General features: G+C 38.5%; 1 protein-coding gene across 2 annotated transcripts in view; it reads left to right on the top strand.

Annotated features, from left to right (window-relative positions):
- Positions 1 to 4,364: 4,364 nt before the first annotated feature.
- The window catches only part of znf512 (zinc finger protein 512), an 18,504-nt gene continuing 5,931 nt past the window's right edge, over positions 4,365 to 16,937 (top strand). For both annotated transcript variants that reach the window (XR_014869627.1, XM_085134277.1), the window contains exons 1-15: positions 4,365 to 4,648; positions 7,780 to 7,912; positions 8,006 to 8,064; positions 8,261 to 8,319; positions 11,719 to 12,293; positions 12,508 to 12,597; positions 13,330 to 13,434; positions 13,830 to 13,954; positions 14,361 to 14,447; positions 14,560 to 14,658; positions 14,765 to 14,932; positions 15,127 to 15,324; positions 15,401 to 15,502; positions 16,221 to 16,283; positions 16,680 to 16,778. Coding sequence is in view for 1 of the 2 variants with exons in the window: in XM_085134277.1 (XP_084990403.1) it covers positions 7,813 to 7,912; positions 8,006 to 8,064; positions 8,261 to 8,319; positions 11,719 to 12,293; positions 12,508 to 12,597; positions 13,330 to 13,434; positions 13,830 to 13,954; positions 14,361 to 14,447; positions 14,560 to 14,658; positions 14,765 to 14,932; positions 15,127 to 15,324; positions 15,401 to 15,502; positions 16,221 to 16,283; positions 16,680 to 16,778 (1,929 nt within the window). In the remaining variant the exon portion in view is untranslated. The remainder of the gene's footprint in view (positions 4,649 to 7,779; positions 7,913 to 8,005; positions 8,065 to 8,260; positions 8,320 to 11,718; positions 12,294 to 12,507; positions 12,598 to 13,329; positions 13,435 to 13,829; positions 13,955 to 14,360; positions 14,448 to 14,559; positions 14,659 to 14,764; positions 14,933 to 15,126; positions 15,325 to 15,400; positions 15,503 to 16,220; positions 16,284 to 16,679; positions 16,779 to 16,937) is intronic.

The raw sequence follows: 16,937 nt of genomic DNA, 5'->3' as shown, positions 1-16,937 counted from the left end.
ATTAAAAAAGACTTTAAAGCAGAGGTAAATGGGAGTAGACATAGCTGTACCCTATAAAGTGGTCAGTGAGTATATAAAAGCTTCCTATAGACATCTCCTACTCAACATCTCCTTACAAATAAGAGTGCTGTGAGAGGGACCCGCCCCCAAGTCCCAGGCTTTTTCACTGCTGATGCCTTCATGGTCTGCTTGAAAACTTTGTCATTTGTGAACACTGAAACATATGCGAATGATACATTCACAAATAATGAATCTGTACGATTGTAGCTTCTCTGGTAAAAAATAAAAATAAAAAATAAAAAATAAGCAATGAAAAGTTGCACTTGTGATTTACCTGTAACCCACTGCTGGATGTGTTGTTAAGAAAATGGACAGATCTGTGTCACAAGTTCCACTTTCTGTGTCCTTAAAGACAACTTCATAGAAGCTCCACAAGGCATCAGTGGTGTAGGTTTCAGAATTGATCAGTAGCTGACTTGCCACTCCAAACAAACACCCCACCAGCTGATTTCTATTTTTCTCTTTTCCCCTCCTCTGTAGTTGAGCATTATTGTTCAGTGAGCTCATGCTGTGCTCGGTTGGAATTAAATGTTGTTCATCATGATTTAGAACTGATAAACACTGACAGAGAAAACTGATGCTTAGCATTCTGTAATTACTATATTTATACATGGTGTCATTTGTATGAGCTAAATTCTTCTCTGCTTATCTCTACTGAATAGTGGCTTGCAAAAGTATTCATCCCCCTTGAACTTCTCCACATTTTGTCACATTACAGCCACAAACATGAATCAATTTTATTGGAATTCCACGTGAAAGACCAATACAAAGTGGTGTACACGTGAGAAGTGGAACGAAAATCATACATGATTCCAAACATTTTTTTACAAATAAATAACTGAAACGTGGGGTGTGCGTAATTATTCAGCCCCCCGAGTCAATACTTTGTAGAACCACCTTTTGCAGCAATTACAGCTGCCAGTCTTTTAGGGTATGTCTCTACCAGCTTTGCACATCCAGAGACTGAAATTCGTGCCCATTCTTCTTTGCAAAACAGCTCCAGCTCAGTCAGATTAGATGGACAGCGTTTGTGAACAGCAGTTTTCAGATCTTGCCACAGATTCTCGATTGGATTTAGATCTGGACTTTGACTGGGCCATTCTAACACATGGATATGTTTTGTTTTAAACCATTTCATTGTTGTCCTGGCTTTATGTTTAGGGTCGTTGTCCTGCTGGAAGGTGAACCTCCGCCCCAGTCTCAAGTCTACTGCGGACTCCAAGAGGTTTTCTTCCAAGATTGCCCTGTATTTGGCTCCATCCATCTTCCCATCAACTCTGACCAGCTTCCCTTTCCCTGCTGAAAAGAAGCACCCCCAGAGCATGATGCTGCCACCACCATATTTGACAGTGGGGATGGTGTGTTCAGAGTGATGTGCAGTGTTAGTTTTCCGCCACACATAGCGTTTTGCATTTTGGCCAAAATGTTCCATTTTGGTCTCATCTGACCAGATCACCTTCTTCCACATGATTGCTGTGTCCCCCACATGGCTTGTGGCAAACTGCAAACGGGACTTCTTATGGTTTTCTGCTAACAATGGCTTTCTTCTTGCCACTCTTCCATAAAGGCCAACTTTGTGCAGTGCACGACTAATAGTTGTCCTATGGACAGATTCCCCCACCTGAGCTGTAGATCTCTGCAGCTCGTCCAGAGTCACCATGGGCCTCTTAGATGCATTTCTGATCAGCACTCTCCTTGTTCGGCCTGTGAGTTTAGGTGGACGGCCTTGTCTTGGTAGGTTTACAGTTGTGCCATACTCCTTCCATTTCTGAATGATCGCTTGAACAGTGCTCCATGGGATGTTCAAGGCTTGGGAAATCTTTTTGCAGCCTAAGCCTGCTTTAAATTTCTCAATAACTTTATCTCTGACCTGTCTGGTGTGTTCTTTGGACTTCATGGTCTTGTTGCTCCCAATATTCTCTTAGACAACCTCTGAGGCCGTCACAGAGCAGCTGTATTTGTACTGACATTAGATTACACATAGGTGCACTCTATTTAGTCATTAGCACTCATCAGGCAATGTCTATGGGCAACTGACTGCACTCAGACCAAAGGGGGCTGAATAATTACACACACACCACTTTACAGTTATTTATTTGTAAAAAATGTTTGGAATCATGTATGATTTTCGTTCCACTTCTCAAGTGTACACCACTTTGTATTGGTCTTTCACGTGGAACTCCAATAAAATTGATTCATGTTTGTGGCTGTAATGTGACAAAATGTGAGAAAGTTCTAGGGGGCCGAATACTTTTGCAAGCCACTGTAATTTTATCAAATAAAAATAAGACTTGAAAGTAGTTTTAACTTTAATGATCAAATTTTTGAAACTGAAGGTAAATTCTTCAGCCATCATAAAAATAAATAAATAAAACAAACAAAAAACAAACAAAAAGAATTGTACTAGTGACACATTAATAGAAAAAACAATAAAGTGTCTCAGTAATGTGTCTGGGTCCCATCTGGTGAACATTGTCATGATTCCCCAAGTCTTTCAAATTGTAATGGAGGATTCCAGCCCCACTCATTTAGAAGATTATCCTTTATTTGGTGCTTTGATGGCAGTGGAGAGCACTTTCCATAACATCAGTCCAAAATTAATATAATTTGTAACTCCTATGTCCAGGCATTGTCATCTTGGAAGGATTTAATTGGAGCTAAACCGTGACAGTAGAATATTAAAAACCAGATCTCATCTCTGAGGGGATTACGTGTTACAAATTCCTTCAAATTGTTACCTTTAAGTAGGTACTGAAGCAGTTTGAATGAAAAGCTATTTTATTAACACTGAGTTGTAATGCCAAAATGAGAATATTTAGTCTGTAGTGTGACACTAAAATTCTGCATCAATAACAGATGATGGGGTTTAATCTTTAAAACTGGATCAAATTGTGGTTTAAGAGTAAGGCTGTATTGGCAATGAGGTGATTTCAGTTACTGTAAAAAGGGACCTCTGTTAAATGATTGTTGTGTACTTACTGAAAGTTTTTCTGATTGTGTATGCAATAGATCAGAATGATAACATGCCATTTGGTTTATTTCATATAGCTTTAGATCATCATCAATTAAAAGTTGTCCCTTGCTTCAGTCTATATCAATTAATGTGGCTATTAATATCCCCTGACTACTAAAGTCTGCATGTTTAACAGTGACACATTTATTTCATATTATAATGCTGTCCACAGTCTAACTCTAATGTGGCAGTGATAAAATGTTGGTTCTCCTCATACTTACCTTACATTTCTTAACTGGCTTATAAGCTGATTAATACATGTATTTATTTATTAATGGTTCAGTGGTAAATAACTTTATTTGTAAGTGTATGCAAGTGTGGAAAAAATAAGCCAAACAGAAATTTTCTCAGTCTGGCAATGCGTGCAATATATAAGCTTCCTTTTAGGAGAGTCATTACTTTTTAATTCCTCATATAGGAATTATTGGTTTATTTTGCAACATAAAGCAATAAATTAAGTATAAAATACTAATAATGAGCAGAATGAAGTATAAGTTGAAGAAAAGCTAAAATGTAATGTGCCTACATGAAGACACAGGGTCTGAAGAGGTAAAATGAAAAAAACAACAACAACAACAACAACCAAAAACTATGTAACAATAACAGAAAAAAACCTTGACTGAAGTTACTAGTAGGGCTAAACAAATAGTGACAATTTAATTTCAATTACAGTTTCCTAGTCCAACAATTTTTAGAAACAATAATCAAAATCTTGGATATGAGCGAAATGGCTTATTTTCCACCATGATTTACGTTGCCAGAAAATAACAAGTAAAAATTTAAAGTTTTTAAGTAAGCTACCTGAATTGAACCTATTATTATTATTGTTATTTTAATTGAAATCGAATCATCTTGTGAGTAATAAATAGTAATAGTAATCAAAAATACTCAATTTAATAAACTCAAATAAGAGGAAAATGTCACAGAATTTCAAAGTGTTTAATTTAGTAGAATCAATTTGAATTTAAATTTGCCGTGTATTTGTAGCCAATTCAATTTTTCAAAAGTGCCACATTATACAAGTAAAAAGTAACCATGTGGAGGAGGGGAGTATTACGAATTAGGAAGAGAAAAAAGTATCAGTGGTCTTCTTCTCTCCATTTTTCAATCTGGAACATTACTCCCAATTCTTCATGCAACATTTTAAAAACCATTTACTAAGTGCTTTTCCACTTGATAACAGGTTCATAATTAGAGACTATGTGGTGACGGCTTTGTATTATTCCGAGGTGTACTATTGATTCGGATTCCACAGCTGAAGCGCTGAAATTGCGGTGTTTCCCACGGCCCGTGAAGGCAGCGGCAGATGCGGGTCTTATTTGTTCTCTCCAGCAGGAGGGCGTTCCGCTGAAGAACATACGAACACACTGTGGTGAATTATGCCGGCGTAGGTGCGCACTGATTCATATTTAGATGCTGCCACAGCTTAGCTGTTATCCCAGGGTCTGTGTTTTTGAACCTTCCTTGATGTTAGCCTTCCTGGTGGTAACACTGCCGGGGGAAAGGCGACAGAGGAGGCCAGGCCCGAAGACATGGAGGCTAGCCGTCCTTGCAGAGGGAGTGAGCTGTAGGACGGTAGGCGCTCTCTCTCTCTCTCTCTTGCATTTCTTCCTCCGTTAAGAAACAATGAAAGGCAGGCAGGACAGGTTATAGTACCCCTGCTTAGAGGAAGGGGAGGCTTGAAACCTTTCTACCACCAGTTCTCCTTCAGTTTCAGCTTTCGGATGTTTTTTTTCTGCCCGTCGTCGTGAAAAAGCCAATTTTTGAGTTTTTTCCTTATCCACACAGACAATGATGGTGGTGGCTGCAAGTCTTTTTGGCTCAGTCCGGGAATGGCTGGTCTCAGAGGTTTACTGGACCGAGAAAAACATCACACACTTGACGTTTTAACAGTTTTCTGGCTTTATTTCATATCACATCGCAGTTTCTGGCATCCAGTGTCCTCAAACGTGACACATAAATATTTAAGCACTATACAAATAACATTCAGGATGAACACACGCACTGTAAACACAACGGGTGCTGAAGCCAGATTCATCAGGTTCTTTAAAAAAAGTCTCCTCTGCATAATTATAATTAATGTAATCACTTCAGTGAGCATTTAAAATAATAATTCAATGCTAAGTGTGAGTTTTAGTGTTAAAAATATAAACAGTGCATGATTGAAAGGGGCTAGGAGAGTAAATATTTGGCTAAACGAACCCTAATGGGAGTAAATAGGCTGATATGCATGGCTGCTTATGCAAGACTCATTAAGTTCATGTCAGCAAATATTTGTTTTGTTTTCTAGACAATCTTTTAAGAAAAAGGAGACTTAGTTTTGAATGAATGTCTTAAACATAACGTATGCTCTCTTTGATTCAGTTAATTATAATAATTTTAATCAGCTTTTTTAATTAAATTAAATTTTATTTATTTTGGGCCAAATCACAACAACACTCGTCTCAAGTCAATCTGCATTTGTTTAAAAAATTTACTAAACTTTACTGTCCATCAGTAATTATTATAAAATAGGCGCAAAAATGTTTTAGTTAATCTAAAAAAAAAAGATTAAAATTAGAATTTGGGAGGAAAAAAGAACATAAAGCTAAAGTAAAGTAAAAAATGTGCAGGACATGCTGAATCTGAGTGAGCTACCTGCAGAAGGTATTTTTATTGTGATATTTGATCTTCACTTCCTAAAAACCAAATTGCAAAAACATTAAATGGAGCACTGAAACTAACAAAGTAAATTAAAACTAAACATTTTTAACAATAATCTAAGCAAACCCCCTTTGGAAACTAAAGAAAACTTACTTAAATGAGAAAATTAAATAAAAATAAGGCAGCACAGTGGTTCAGTGGTTAGTTCTGTTGCATCACAGCAGAAAGGTTTGAATCCATTGTCTGGTATTTGTGTGGAGTTTGCCTCTCTGGGTGCTCTGCCTTTCTATCACACTTATAATGCATGTTAGGTCAACTGGTGATTCTAAACTGGCCTCAGGTGTGAGTGATTGTTTGTTTTTTTGTGTTAGCCATGAAACACTGGCAACCTATCCAGGGTGTATCCTGCCTCTTGCCGCTGAATAAGTGATAAGCTCCTGCCTCCGCTACCTTGAATTGGTTAAATAGCAGAAGATGGATGGAAAGATAAATTAAATGATTCTAACCCCGTACCCGTTTGTTTTCATTTTTGTTAAATTCTAGATTACACTGCTGAGGATAGTTAAAGACATACTCGATCATAACAATATAATAGAGTCACTGAAGCTTCAGGATATCAGTGTGTCCAGTTAGACCAGTGTGAATCCTTTTACACTCTAACAAAAGCGGAACTAGAGAAAAATCAGTCAGCAGGGATAAAAAGAGAGCATTGGTCTTACCTTTTTGGGGAATTGTCTCGTTGCCTCTCCGCTGCACCTATTGACACTTTCATTTGCACCAAGCCAGGTGAAATGATTTATGCTTCTTAACTGGACACATTAATATCCCTGAAGTTAAAATGAGTTTGGATTAAACTGTGATGATCCAGAATTCCCTTAATTCGTTGAGCAGTGTCATTTATCACAGCTTGGTAATAAACCCAGGATGACCTCGTGCCAGCATAGTAATGTTCTTATAAGTTATTGATCCACAATATGTCTGCAATAGCTCACAGATGTTATTGGTATTGGAGCCATTGTTAATATAATTCCAGATGTTTGTAAATACAAAACTACAAATTCAAGCACATCACCAAATTTGTTTATATTTGAGCAGCTCATGCCAAATTTAAAACATATGAGTTTCTGAGAATTTCTAAAAGGGGGTTGGAGGGCTTAGGGTGAGCGGCAGGGTACACCCTGGACAGGTCACAGTCTGTCACAGGGCTAACACATAGCCACAGACAACCATTTGAATTCACATACACACCTGTGGGCAATGTAGAGTTTCCACTTAACCTATTCCCACTAACTGCATGTGTTTGGACTGAGGGAGGAAGCCGGAGTATGGTACCTGGAGAGAACCAAGCAAATACAGGGATAACATGTGAACTCCACTTTTAAATATATATTCTTAAATTAGTTGTTGAAATACACATTTTATTTGGTGCTTTTCTGCAAATTGTCTAATAACCCTAGCAAAAGAATTGAATTAGCTGCCTGTCTGATGAGTTTGTGGTCTCACAGATGGACTCGGATTCCACAGTCTGCATGTTGCGACGGCACACGGGGCAGTTTTTCATCTCCTTAGATAGATCATCCAGATCACAGCAGATCTCCAAAACAGAGCAAAAACTACTGTTGTCAGCTGTGGTAGCCAGTAGAGAGTCTACAGCTAAATGATACTGAAGACATCACAACAGAAAGCTGCCCATAACTGTAGGGGATCACAAAATGGAAAGGGTGGGGTGTAGCTGGTTAATGGTGAAATGGTTAAATGAGCCAACAGATGTACTTGGTTGACCAACCCAACCTACTTTATATGTAACAAGCTGAGGTCATTTAATAAGTAGGGCTCTGTAAATATTTGATCGTGTAATTAATAAGGTCAGTGATCCATTACAGTTCTCCAATCAGTTTAAGGCTGTGTAATTACTTTTGATGTAATTAGAAAGCCAGCATGTAATCCCATCCTCAAACAAATACAATATATCCAAATTAAGGTATTTCAATAACATGTAGTATTTTGGTAGAGGTATTTATTTTCTGTTTTATTAGATGTTCTGTTTTTTTCTATGCTGTCAGTGGTGATTTCTGAGCAGGGTTGGCCCTCCTAGTATGGACCCCGGCCACCTCGGAGGGGATATGTCACCTTTGTATATGCCAAGAAAGAGGAAGCCTGTTCACTCACTTTCAAAAAGTGGAGTGCAATGTCCAGGTAAAAAAAACACATCACACAACAGCGTGCATCCATCATTGTGGCCATTATCTTTTTTATTGTGTCTTTTTTAATACAATTTCACTTTTAAAGCTGCTGTCCAGCGAATGCCAGAAAGAGCCTGTGAAGTAAATACAGTTGGGTACTCAGAGGTAAGAATACACATCTATAATGTAAAAACCTACATCTTTTATTGTTTCTGAGATATAGTGTATGTAAGGAGCAGGCAGTCCTGCTAGCATGAACGCTGTGACTGTGTTTCCATTTTCAAGTGTGGTAATAAAAATCAGTTAACTTTATGCGCACAGCTGGATCTCTGCTTCACAGTTTTTTCATCGATTGTTTTAGGAGGATGAGTCCCAAACTGAAGACGGAGTAAAGATGAAGAGAACTTACAGTAGGAAAAGGTAAGAGGCTGGTTAACCTGGTGATTATACATTGTACTGTTATATGACAAAGTCATTCACAGTAAACAGATATCATATCTAAACAAGTACACAGGTTTCAGTAAAATACATCATTGTTGATAAGTGCAATGTAGTACCCTTTTAAAAATCTGCATACACAAATCTTTTGTTGAGATTTCCTACATGATAAAAGGTACAGTTAGGATAGATTTCCTAATGAGATGAAATTGAGCGTTTGCACTTGCTACTTATCCACATGTATTCATGCTGATATTAACCAAATGGCTGGTAATGGTTCAGGTAGAATAAGCTATGGATCATTCAGTTTTGAACATGGCGTTAATTTAAGGCTTCAAAAGCAAAGCACAGGGCAAGGAAGTTCAAGCACAAAAAAGGAAGTCTTTGCTTTGCAAAAAAGATTTGTTACACAGAATAAACAGAGTGAGAAACATCTTACAGCAAGAAGTGAAAGGACAGAGTCTGGTACATAGAGAGTGGCAGACACAGTAAAGGAAGGACGCAAGACCAAGGTGGCAGATTAAAGAGCAAGAAATCACTCTGGCAGGAGGAAATAAACAAGCTCAGGAAGCGAAGGGTGTGAGAGGATATGTGAGTAAAAAATGGGAAATGATAAAAGAGAAAAAAAGAGACAAAAAATGACCTGGGTCTTTATTTTTTCTTTGCACTGAAAAACTAAACAAATGGGAACACCCATCATTAATGAGTGATTAATGAAAATAAAATAAGATTAGATCAAAAATAATCATAAAACCCGGCTCCACTGTTGCGCTCCTTCTTGGTTTTGGCTGTTTAAACTTTATGTGCAAAGTGCTTTTTTAAGTGCTGGTCAAAAGCATATAGGTTTGTATTATATTAATAAACAAATAGTTCATCATTTATTTAGCTGCATTCTGTTCATATTGTGCAGTATAGCAACTGTATATAAAAGATGAACCTAAATATTGACGCAAAAGGTGAATTTGCTTGCACCTGTATTCTTTATAATGGCCTGAAGGGGGATCAGATTGGATGTAGCCTCTAGGGCTGTGCGATATGACAAAATCGGGACATTAACACGTATATTGTTTCATGTTGTACTCTTCGTTTATTTTGTGTTGTTGCAAAAACATAGGGCTGCGCGATATATCGAGTTTTTAAAAAATATCGATATATTGTCATACGAGATATAAGATGTGACAATATTGTTTATATCGATATAGTCTATGTTACGTTATAATTATACTTGTGGAGCCGCAAGTTTGCCTCTCTTTTGTTCACTTTTGTCTCTACGCAACGTTACTCGGCCTCGCCTCTCCTTCACTGAACACAACTCCCCCTCCTCCCCCATAGCTTCACCTGCAGGCAATGACAAGATGAACACGGCAAATCTCCGTTAACGAGTTACCGCGGATCGCCCCGTGCGTGGGGCTGGACGGCGTCAATGTGTTAGCGAGCTAACCGCGCTAATGAGCTAACCAGGCTAACGACCTAAAATTCTTTCATTTTCTCAAAAATTGGCAGTGCGCCTTATGTATGACTTCTGGTTGTGCTTACTGACCGCGAATCGATTTTATGTGGTACACGGCGCTCAGCAATCTGTCAAAAAATGTTTTAGTACGACTTTGGTAAGCTATGGAGCTGCAGCGCTTGATGGATTGTCGGAGCATCACGGCTACCGAGGAGCCTCGCGGAGTGATACGTACTGTGCTTCAACGTAATATTACCGTATTGTGTGTGTATAAGGACCATAAATGGCACCTGTTCAGAGACATGGTTACAAAGAGGATTTCAAACTCCAGGCTGTCAGTCACCCAGTAGAAGTTGGGAACAGAGCAGCTGTGAAATCTGTCTGTCTTTGTTATTATGCTCAGAGTCTTTTAGTTTACATTTTGACTGCACAATTGTGAGCTTTTTGTTATGCACAAAAACAACATTGTTTTCTTTTATTTATGGAGCATTATTATTTAATAAATGCTCATAATTTATTTTTGAGTAATTTCTTCATGTACATCTACGCTGTATGTTAATAAAAGTGCCTGTGTGACATCTGGGACACAGCTTTGACTAAGAACTCTCTTTTTGTTCATACCTTATAGCTTAAAAAAAAATATCGAGATATATATCGTATATCGCCATCCAGCTAAAAAATATCGAGACATGAATTTCATATCGCCCAGCCCTACAAAAACACACTGTTTACTGCTGAGGCACCACAGAAGGACCAGCCAAAACTAAACAAAGAACTTATTCCATCATAACAAGAAAATCATTGCAAATGAGCTGTGTCAGACACATGAATGATATCTAAGTTATTCTTATTTGTTTTCTTAAATAAGGGGCTACCTCTGTGTCATGGACATGATTCGGTTATGAAAAGCCTGACACGGTGTAGAAAACTGTAATGTGCCAGTTATGAAGCAAACTGGTCGAAAGATTTTACATATAAGAAGAAAAAAACAAGCTGTCAGGTGCTCAAAATAGACCTCAGACTCAAATGTTACAACAGGTTTTTCCACATGGCATGCTATATAATAAAGACTCACAATATCTATTAATATATAGTAAAGTTATGGTTTTTGTTGGTCAAAACACTTGACTCTAGGTACGCAACTCTCAGCTGAAAACAAGTGTATTTGCCTCATTTATCATGAGTCCAAAGTATTGCAGGTAATCTAGAACGTAGCATACAACACTGCAACAACAGATATGTGGACGAGCCGAACCATGCATGTCTGTATGAGTTTAACGGTACACTTTATGAGACTGGACACTCAATGTTTACAGACAGGGTAGTTTCTAATGACCATTAGTACTTTTGATGTAGTGATTACAGAAAATCCACTATATTGTTATATAACTTTATCGGGATAAAAAAATGACATATCAGTATTGAGATATAAGATTTTGGTCATATCTTACAGCCCTAGAAATCACCATGGCATCACACATGAGTTTTGAAATCTGTATTTTGGCGTGACTCTGTTGTGTTTTTTGATTAAAAAAGGCCATAAGTGAGTGATGGGCTCATACAAATGTTGGCAAAAACACTTAATTTCTAAGCTACTGCTTGACATAAATCTTATTTCTTTTTCATTTACTCATATAACTGTCTCACTTGAGTTATGACCTCAGTTAACATTTTCATTTCTAACTCTTACTTGATGTAATTTCATGTTTATTTTTTAAACTATACACATAATTAGTCAAACAGACAACATAACAGTGTTTGTTTTAGGGCTACCATATGGGCATGCTGTGTTCTTCTTTTCAGTCTCATCTTTTATTTACACCCTCTGACCCACACTACAGTTAAATAATCTGTTCAGGACCAAATGAGGTTCCTGTCTGTATCAGCATTTTAGAAACTTTTAATTTAAGTTTTTTTTTTTCTTTTATTAGGTATGAGGACCTCCAGAGTGTTTCCCTGGGAACAGTAGATTACTCGACAACCAGCTGTTCTGTGATGTCATCAGATGGCCTGGCCAATGGGTCAGACCCAGTGTCCATCGGTCCGCCCACTGCAAGGCTCCCTCCAAGACTGGTCGCGAAGGATGTTTGGCCTCAAGGCCCAGAAGCTAGCGGGGAGCAGTCCCAGCCTCATGATCAGAGCTGGAACTCCAGCAGGGAGCGAGGACCTGACGCCTGGGCTCCAGGCAGAGACCGACCCCAGGACCAGGTGTGGAACTCTGGCAGAGACAGAGGGGGACACTCCAGTCAGGACCAGATATGGATTCCAGGCAGGGACAGAACTCAGTGTGGGCCGGATCAGTCCTGGATGACAGGCCAGGAGCGGGGTCCTGATCAGGGCTGGGCAGCTAGCAGAGATCAAGGACAGGATCAGGCCTGGAATGGAGGCAGAGATCCAGGAAGGGACCGGGACTTGTCAGTGCCGGAGCAAGGGTGGGGTACTGGCCGAGGGCCAGATCAAGCCTGGAACAACACAAACAGGGATAGAGGGAACGTGTGGAGACCTGGTAAAAATGACCATATGGACTGATTTTGTTTTGAACACTGTGAAATGTCGTAAAATAATATGAGCTTCTTTCATGATATCTGCAAGCTACTAGCGAAAACCAGAACCTATAACACATGTGCGAGTGACAGCTTATAAGAGAAGTGCAGGTGATATATGTGCAGAGTAGATGTCATCATTTAGGTTATGATTTGTGATTTTGTCTAATTTTTAAGACTTGAACATGAAAAAGGTCCAGAGGCCAGAGATGGCGCCAAGCCCCGCACCCAATAACTTCACACAGCCACCAGAGGGCAGAGAATCCTGTAAGTTTTCAAGGAGTCTGCATTTAATGCAAAACTGAAAACTCTATATGTTACATTTCTATCTCACATATCTGTTTCATGCTGCTTTTTTGTCTTAAACTGAATATTATTGCCATATTAATAATACTTAGGACTTAAGTAACTTTATAAATCAGAACTATAGTTAGACATAAATCAGGAATTTGAAAAGTTGTTTCACAGTTTGTCCCTAACCATTATGGGAAAACAATATGAGGCCGTTTTCTCAAGTACACCACCTTCCCTTCAGTCTTGGCAGCAGTGCTATCAGCCACTAATTTGTTTTGGCAGAGTGTCTGGCACACCATACCCACTGACTGTTTCACTGTTTGAACAGAGAATCATTACAGAGAAGCATTTTCCTCTCATTGTAACTTATCGTGAACCTTTATTATTTGGGGAGGTTTCTCTAAGAGCCAGGCTTTCTGTAGCAGGAATGCTGTAATCATAATTCAACAACCGACAAGCATTCATGCATTGAAAAGAAGACATTGTATATACTTGTATATATCTGTGTATCTTTTATCTTTTATTTCTAAAGTAATTTAATATAAAATTCTACATGCTGCTAATGGAGAGATGACAAACTTTGGCAGCAGTCTCTGCATCTAATCAATAAGGAAATTTGACCTTATTAAATAAAAATTATGATAAAATCGTTTAAAAAGAAAAATAAGCTTGATTGCATCCAGTCATTCAGTGTGAATCTTGCAGGTTCAGATGTTGCCAGTGCCGGTCAGGCCTCAACAGCTCAGCCGAACGAAGACCAGAAACCTCCAATCCTGCCGGCTAAGAAGGAACCTCCTACTTATCCTCCAGGTCAGGGCAGCAGCTGTTTACCACAGATTTATGTGATTTAATAGAAAGTAATCTTATTACACTATGTTTTATGTGCACTTCTTTGATTGAAACTGTCAATAGGCTTTATCTGACTGGCCTTACACAAGTATAAGTTTTAAAGGGGATTGGGGGGGGGGGGGGGGGTATTTTGTCTTGTTTTAAACTGATTGTAAGAAATTGAAAAAGATGTTTCTAAAAGCTTAATTAAATTTGAATGATTAAAAGTGGGTGCTGAAGATAATCTGTAATTTAATCAAAATATTATTGTATATTAAAATAGGTAAGGAGTAAGCTGCTTCTTTTTCTGAAGCTCTGTGCGTCGTGTAAAGTTAAAAAAAAAAAGGAAAAGTTGCCTATTTGTTGACATCAACTAGGAAGCCAAGAGGAACGTTGGCAGCTCCAGATTGTTGCCAAAGGAAGAGTCACCTGTCCAAAGTGTAAAAGTGTGAGCAGGAAGACTGTGGAGGGGCTGAAGAAGCACATGGAGAACTGCCGACTGGTGAGCCCTTCGTGAATAATAGTGATATTAGAGTTTTGGACCATCTAGCAGGAACCTTCTGCTTTACTGTTTCTCCTGAAGGACTCTAATAATTAGTTATTACTAGCAATGACATTATTTGGAATAATTGGAGTAAATAAATTATGTTTTGTGTGTTTTTTTAATTTTTTCCAGGATGTCAATTTTCTGTGAAACACATTCTGCACTGAAACCAGTTCACACACTCTTCATATTAAGCATCAAGTTTTTAAAAAATGAATGGGTCTGTAGTGTGGTTTGTGCTTTACATTTGCATTGGAAAAACCTAGTCTGACTAATATTTCCATAACACAAATCTGGTTGTGTTCTTTGCTGGTTTAAATGTTTACCAAATGAAAAAGTCACTGTGTCACTCTGTTATCTGTAGCAACCTTTTACCTGCCAACACTGTGGGAAACAGCTCAAGTCTTCAACAGGGATGAAGTATCACATCATGGCTGACCACAGCCACTTGGTAAGACTACTCAGAAATAAACATTTTTAGTCTTAGTTTAGTTTAGTTTAGTTTAGTTTATTATTGTTTTACTGAGTTTGTTGCTATCTTTTCCTGCTTTCTTCTTTTGTAGCCTTCAGCTGATGATGCCAAGGACCTGGATGATCGTGCTATAAAAGACAAGCTACGTAAAATCCTGAAGAGACTGGGAAAATTAAAATGTTCCAAAGAGGTAAAATTTGCACGTATTGTGCTGTTTTAAGAAAGGAGATTTGATGAAAGTAAGATAAAAGATTAAACTGGCGGTGTGAAAAAATGTGTTTTTCTTTTCTTTATAGGGTTGTAACGCTGCATTTACCAGCATCATGGGCTACGTGTATCACATGAAGAAGTGTGGAAAGGAGGAGTCTGAGCTGGAGAAAATGCTGCTGAACTGCTCTCACTGTGGGAAGACGTATAAATCCAAGGCTGGTCTGGAGTATCACCTGAAATCAGAGCATGCTCCTGTGAGTCACATATGTCATCGAAGCCACTAAATACTATAAAAATTGTAATTCGTTAATACTCTTCAATCAAATTTAAATTAATGGACAATTAGACAAGATGCCAGCCTTGTTTTGTCACCTGTCCTTTTAATTCAAGTGTCTGTGAAACTCTTTGTGCCTCATCTCCATTAAGTTTATTCTCTTGGTTCATCCAGACACCACAGAAGACTGAGGAAGATGAGGCACTGAAGGCTCAGAGGGAGGCTAATCCAGAGAGGACACCCAGTGGCAGGGTGCAGAGAGCCTCGGCCCAGGTGGCCAACTTCCACCTGGCTGAGATTGCCAACAATGAACTGCCCAAAGACTGGCCCAAGAGGAAGTTTCAGTCCGACCTGGTACCAGATGACAAGAAGGTAAGAGAAGATTCACTAAAATTGAGTATGTACTGAACGTAAATGCGTTTCTTCTTTCTCCTGACGCTCTTTTCAGTTGAAATATGCCCGACCCGGCCTCCCTGCCTTCAGCCAGGAGGTGCTGAGGAAGTGGAAGAATGAGGTGAAGCTGCAGAGGAAAGTCCAGTGCCCCAACCAGGTAGAAAACAACACTAGTCTTATTTTTACCTGTTTAATTGAAATCAGCAGACTTATTTATTTTCTTATCTGAGTAATTGGATCAAGATGTCAAGAACAAGTATAATTAGCAGAACTTTAATTCATTTAAAATAAAAGTATAGCCATGAAGATTATCAGTCTTTCTGTATAAAAACCGGAAGATTGCCAGTTCGATCCCCAGCTCTGTCTGTCCTGGTTGTTGTGTCCTTGGCAAGACACTTCACCCAACCGCCTACTGGTGTTGGCCAGAGGGGCCGATGGCACGATATAGCAACCTCGCTTCTGTCAGTCTGCCCCAGGGCAGCTGTGGCTACAACTGTAGTTTGCATCCACCAGTGTGTGAATGTGAGAGTGAATGAATAGTGGAATTGTAAAGTGCTTTGGATGCCTAGAAAAATGCTATATAAATGCAATTCGTTATTATTATTATTTTTTCAATAACCTGAAATGTTTCTCTTTGTAAATGTACGTTTTTAAAGCAATATATGGAGATATTTTATATTTTATTTTATGTCATATATACACTGTTGCATTGGTGAACATTCATAGTAAACATGGCCGAAGTTTCAAATAGAGAGGTCAGTGTATGTACAAGTAATCCCTGTGGATGTGTATGATGTCAAGGAGAGCAGATGTCCATAACATGGTTAACACAGTATTCAAAGCCCATAATATAACATAATTTGTGTCGTCCTCAGGGTTGCGGTTGCACCTACACGAGTGTGTCTGGACTCAAAGCTCATCTGGGACTCTGCACGAGGGTTTGTCTGTTTTTTTTCTTTGTTTAGGAAATAACAAACTTACAAACTTTCTAATTACAATACATACAATGACACCAGGTATAATTAAGTTGAAACTCATCAATGTATTAGCATGAAACCCTTCTAATGCTTCATCTGGACTGGCATTTACATGTGCTTTTAGTCAGCTCCTCAATCATTTGGGATGATTCCTGTAAATTAAAGAATGAAGTATTAAATTTGTAAAAGCTGCTTTGAACAGAATTTTGAAAATGTGTGTATTTGTAAAATTATTCAGTCAATTACTCAGACCATTAAGTGAAATATAAAAGTCAGTGCACTATGCACAGTTAATACTTTATATGCATTAAATTCTTATAATCTTTTCAAGGCTGTTTTTTGCTGATCTGATTTCAGGGCGACTTTGAGGCCGGTAAATACAGATGTCTGATCTGCAATAAAGAGTTTAACTCTGAAAGTGGAGTGAAATACCACATCAACTCTGTCCATTCACAGGTAATGAAAAGTTTCTGGCTTGAGCCTTCTTTGTGCAACTGTATGTAGACGACATTGCCATGAATGCATATACTCTATATCAGGGGTTGGATATGAGCAGCTCCATAGTGTAGTTGTTTAAACTCATCAGGAAAGTTTTTACTGAAGTCATGAATAAAG

This window comes from Neolamprologus multifasciatus, chromosome 15 (assembly GCF_963576455.1).
Source record: "Neolamprologus multifasciatus chromosome 15, fNeoMul1.2, whole genome shotgun sequence".
Lineage (NCBI taxonomy): Eukaryota > Metazoa > Chordata > Actinopteri > Cichliformes > Cichlidae > Neolamprologus > Neolamprologus multifasciatus.
Note: the sequence above shows the minus strand (reverse complement) of the source record. Positions and strands in the feature narration are given on the sequence as shown.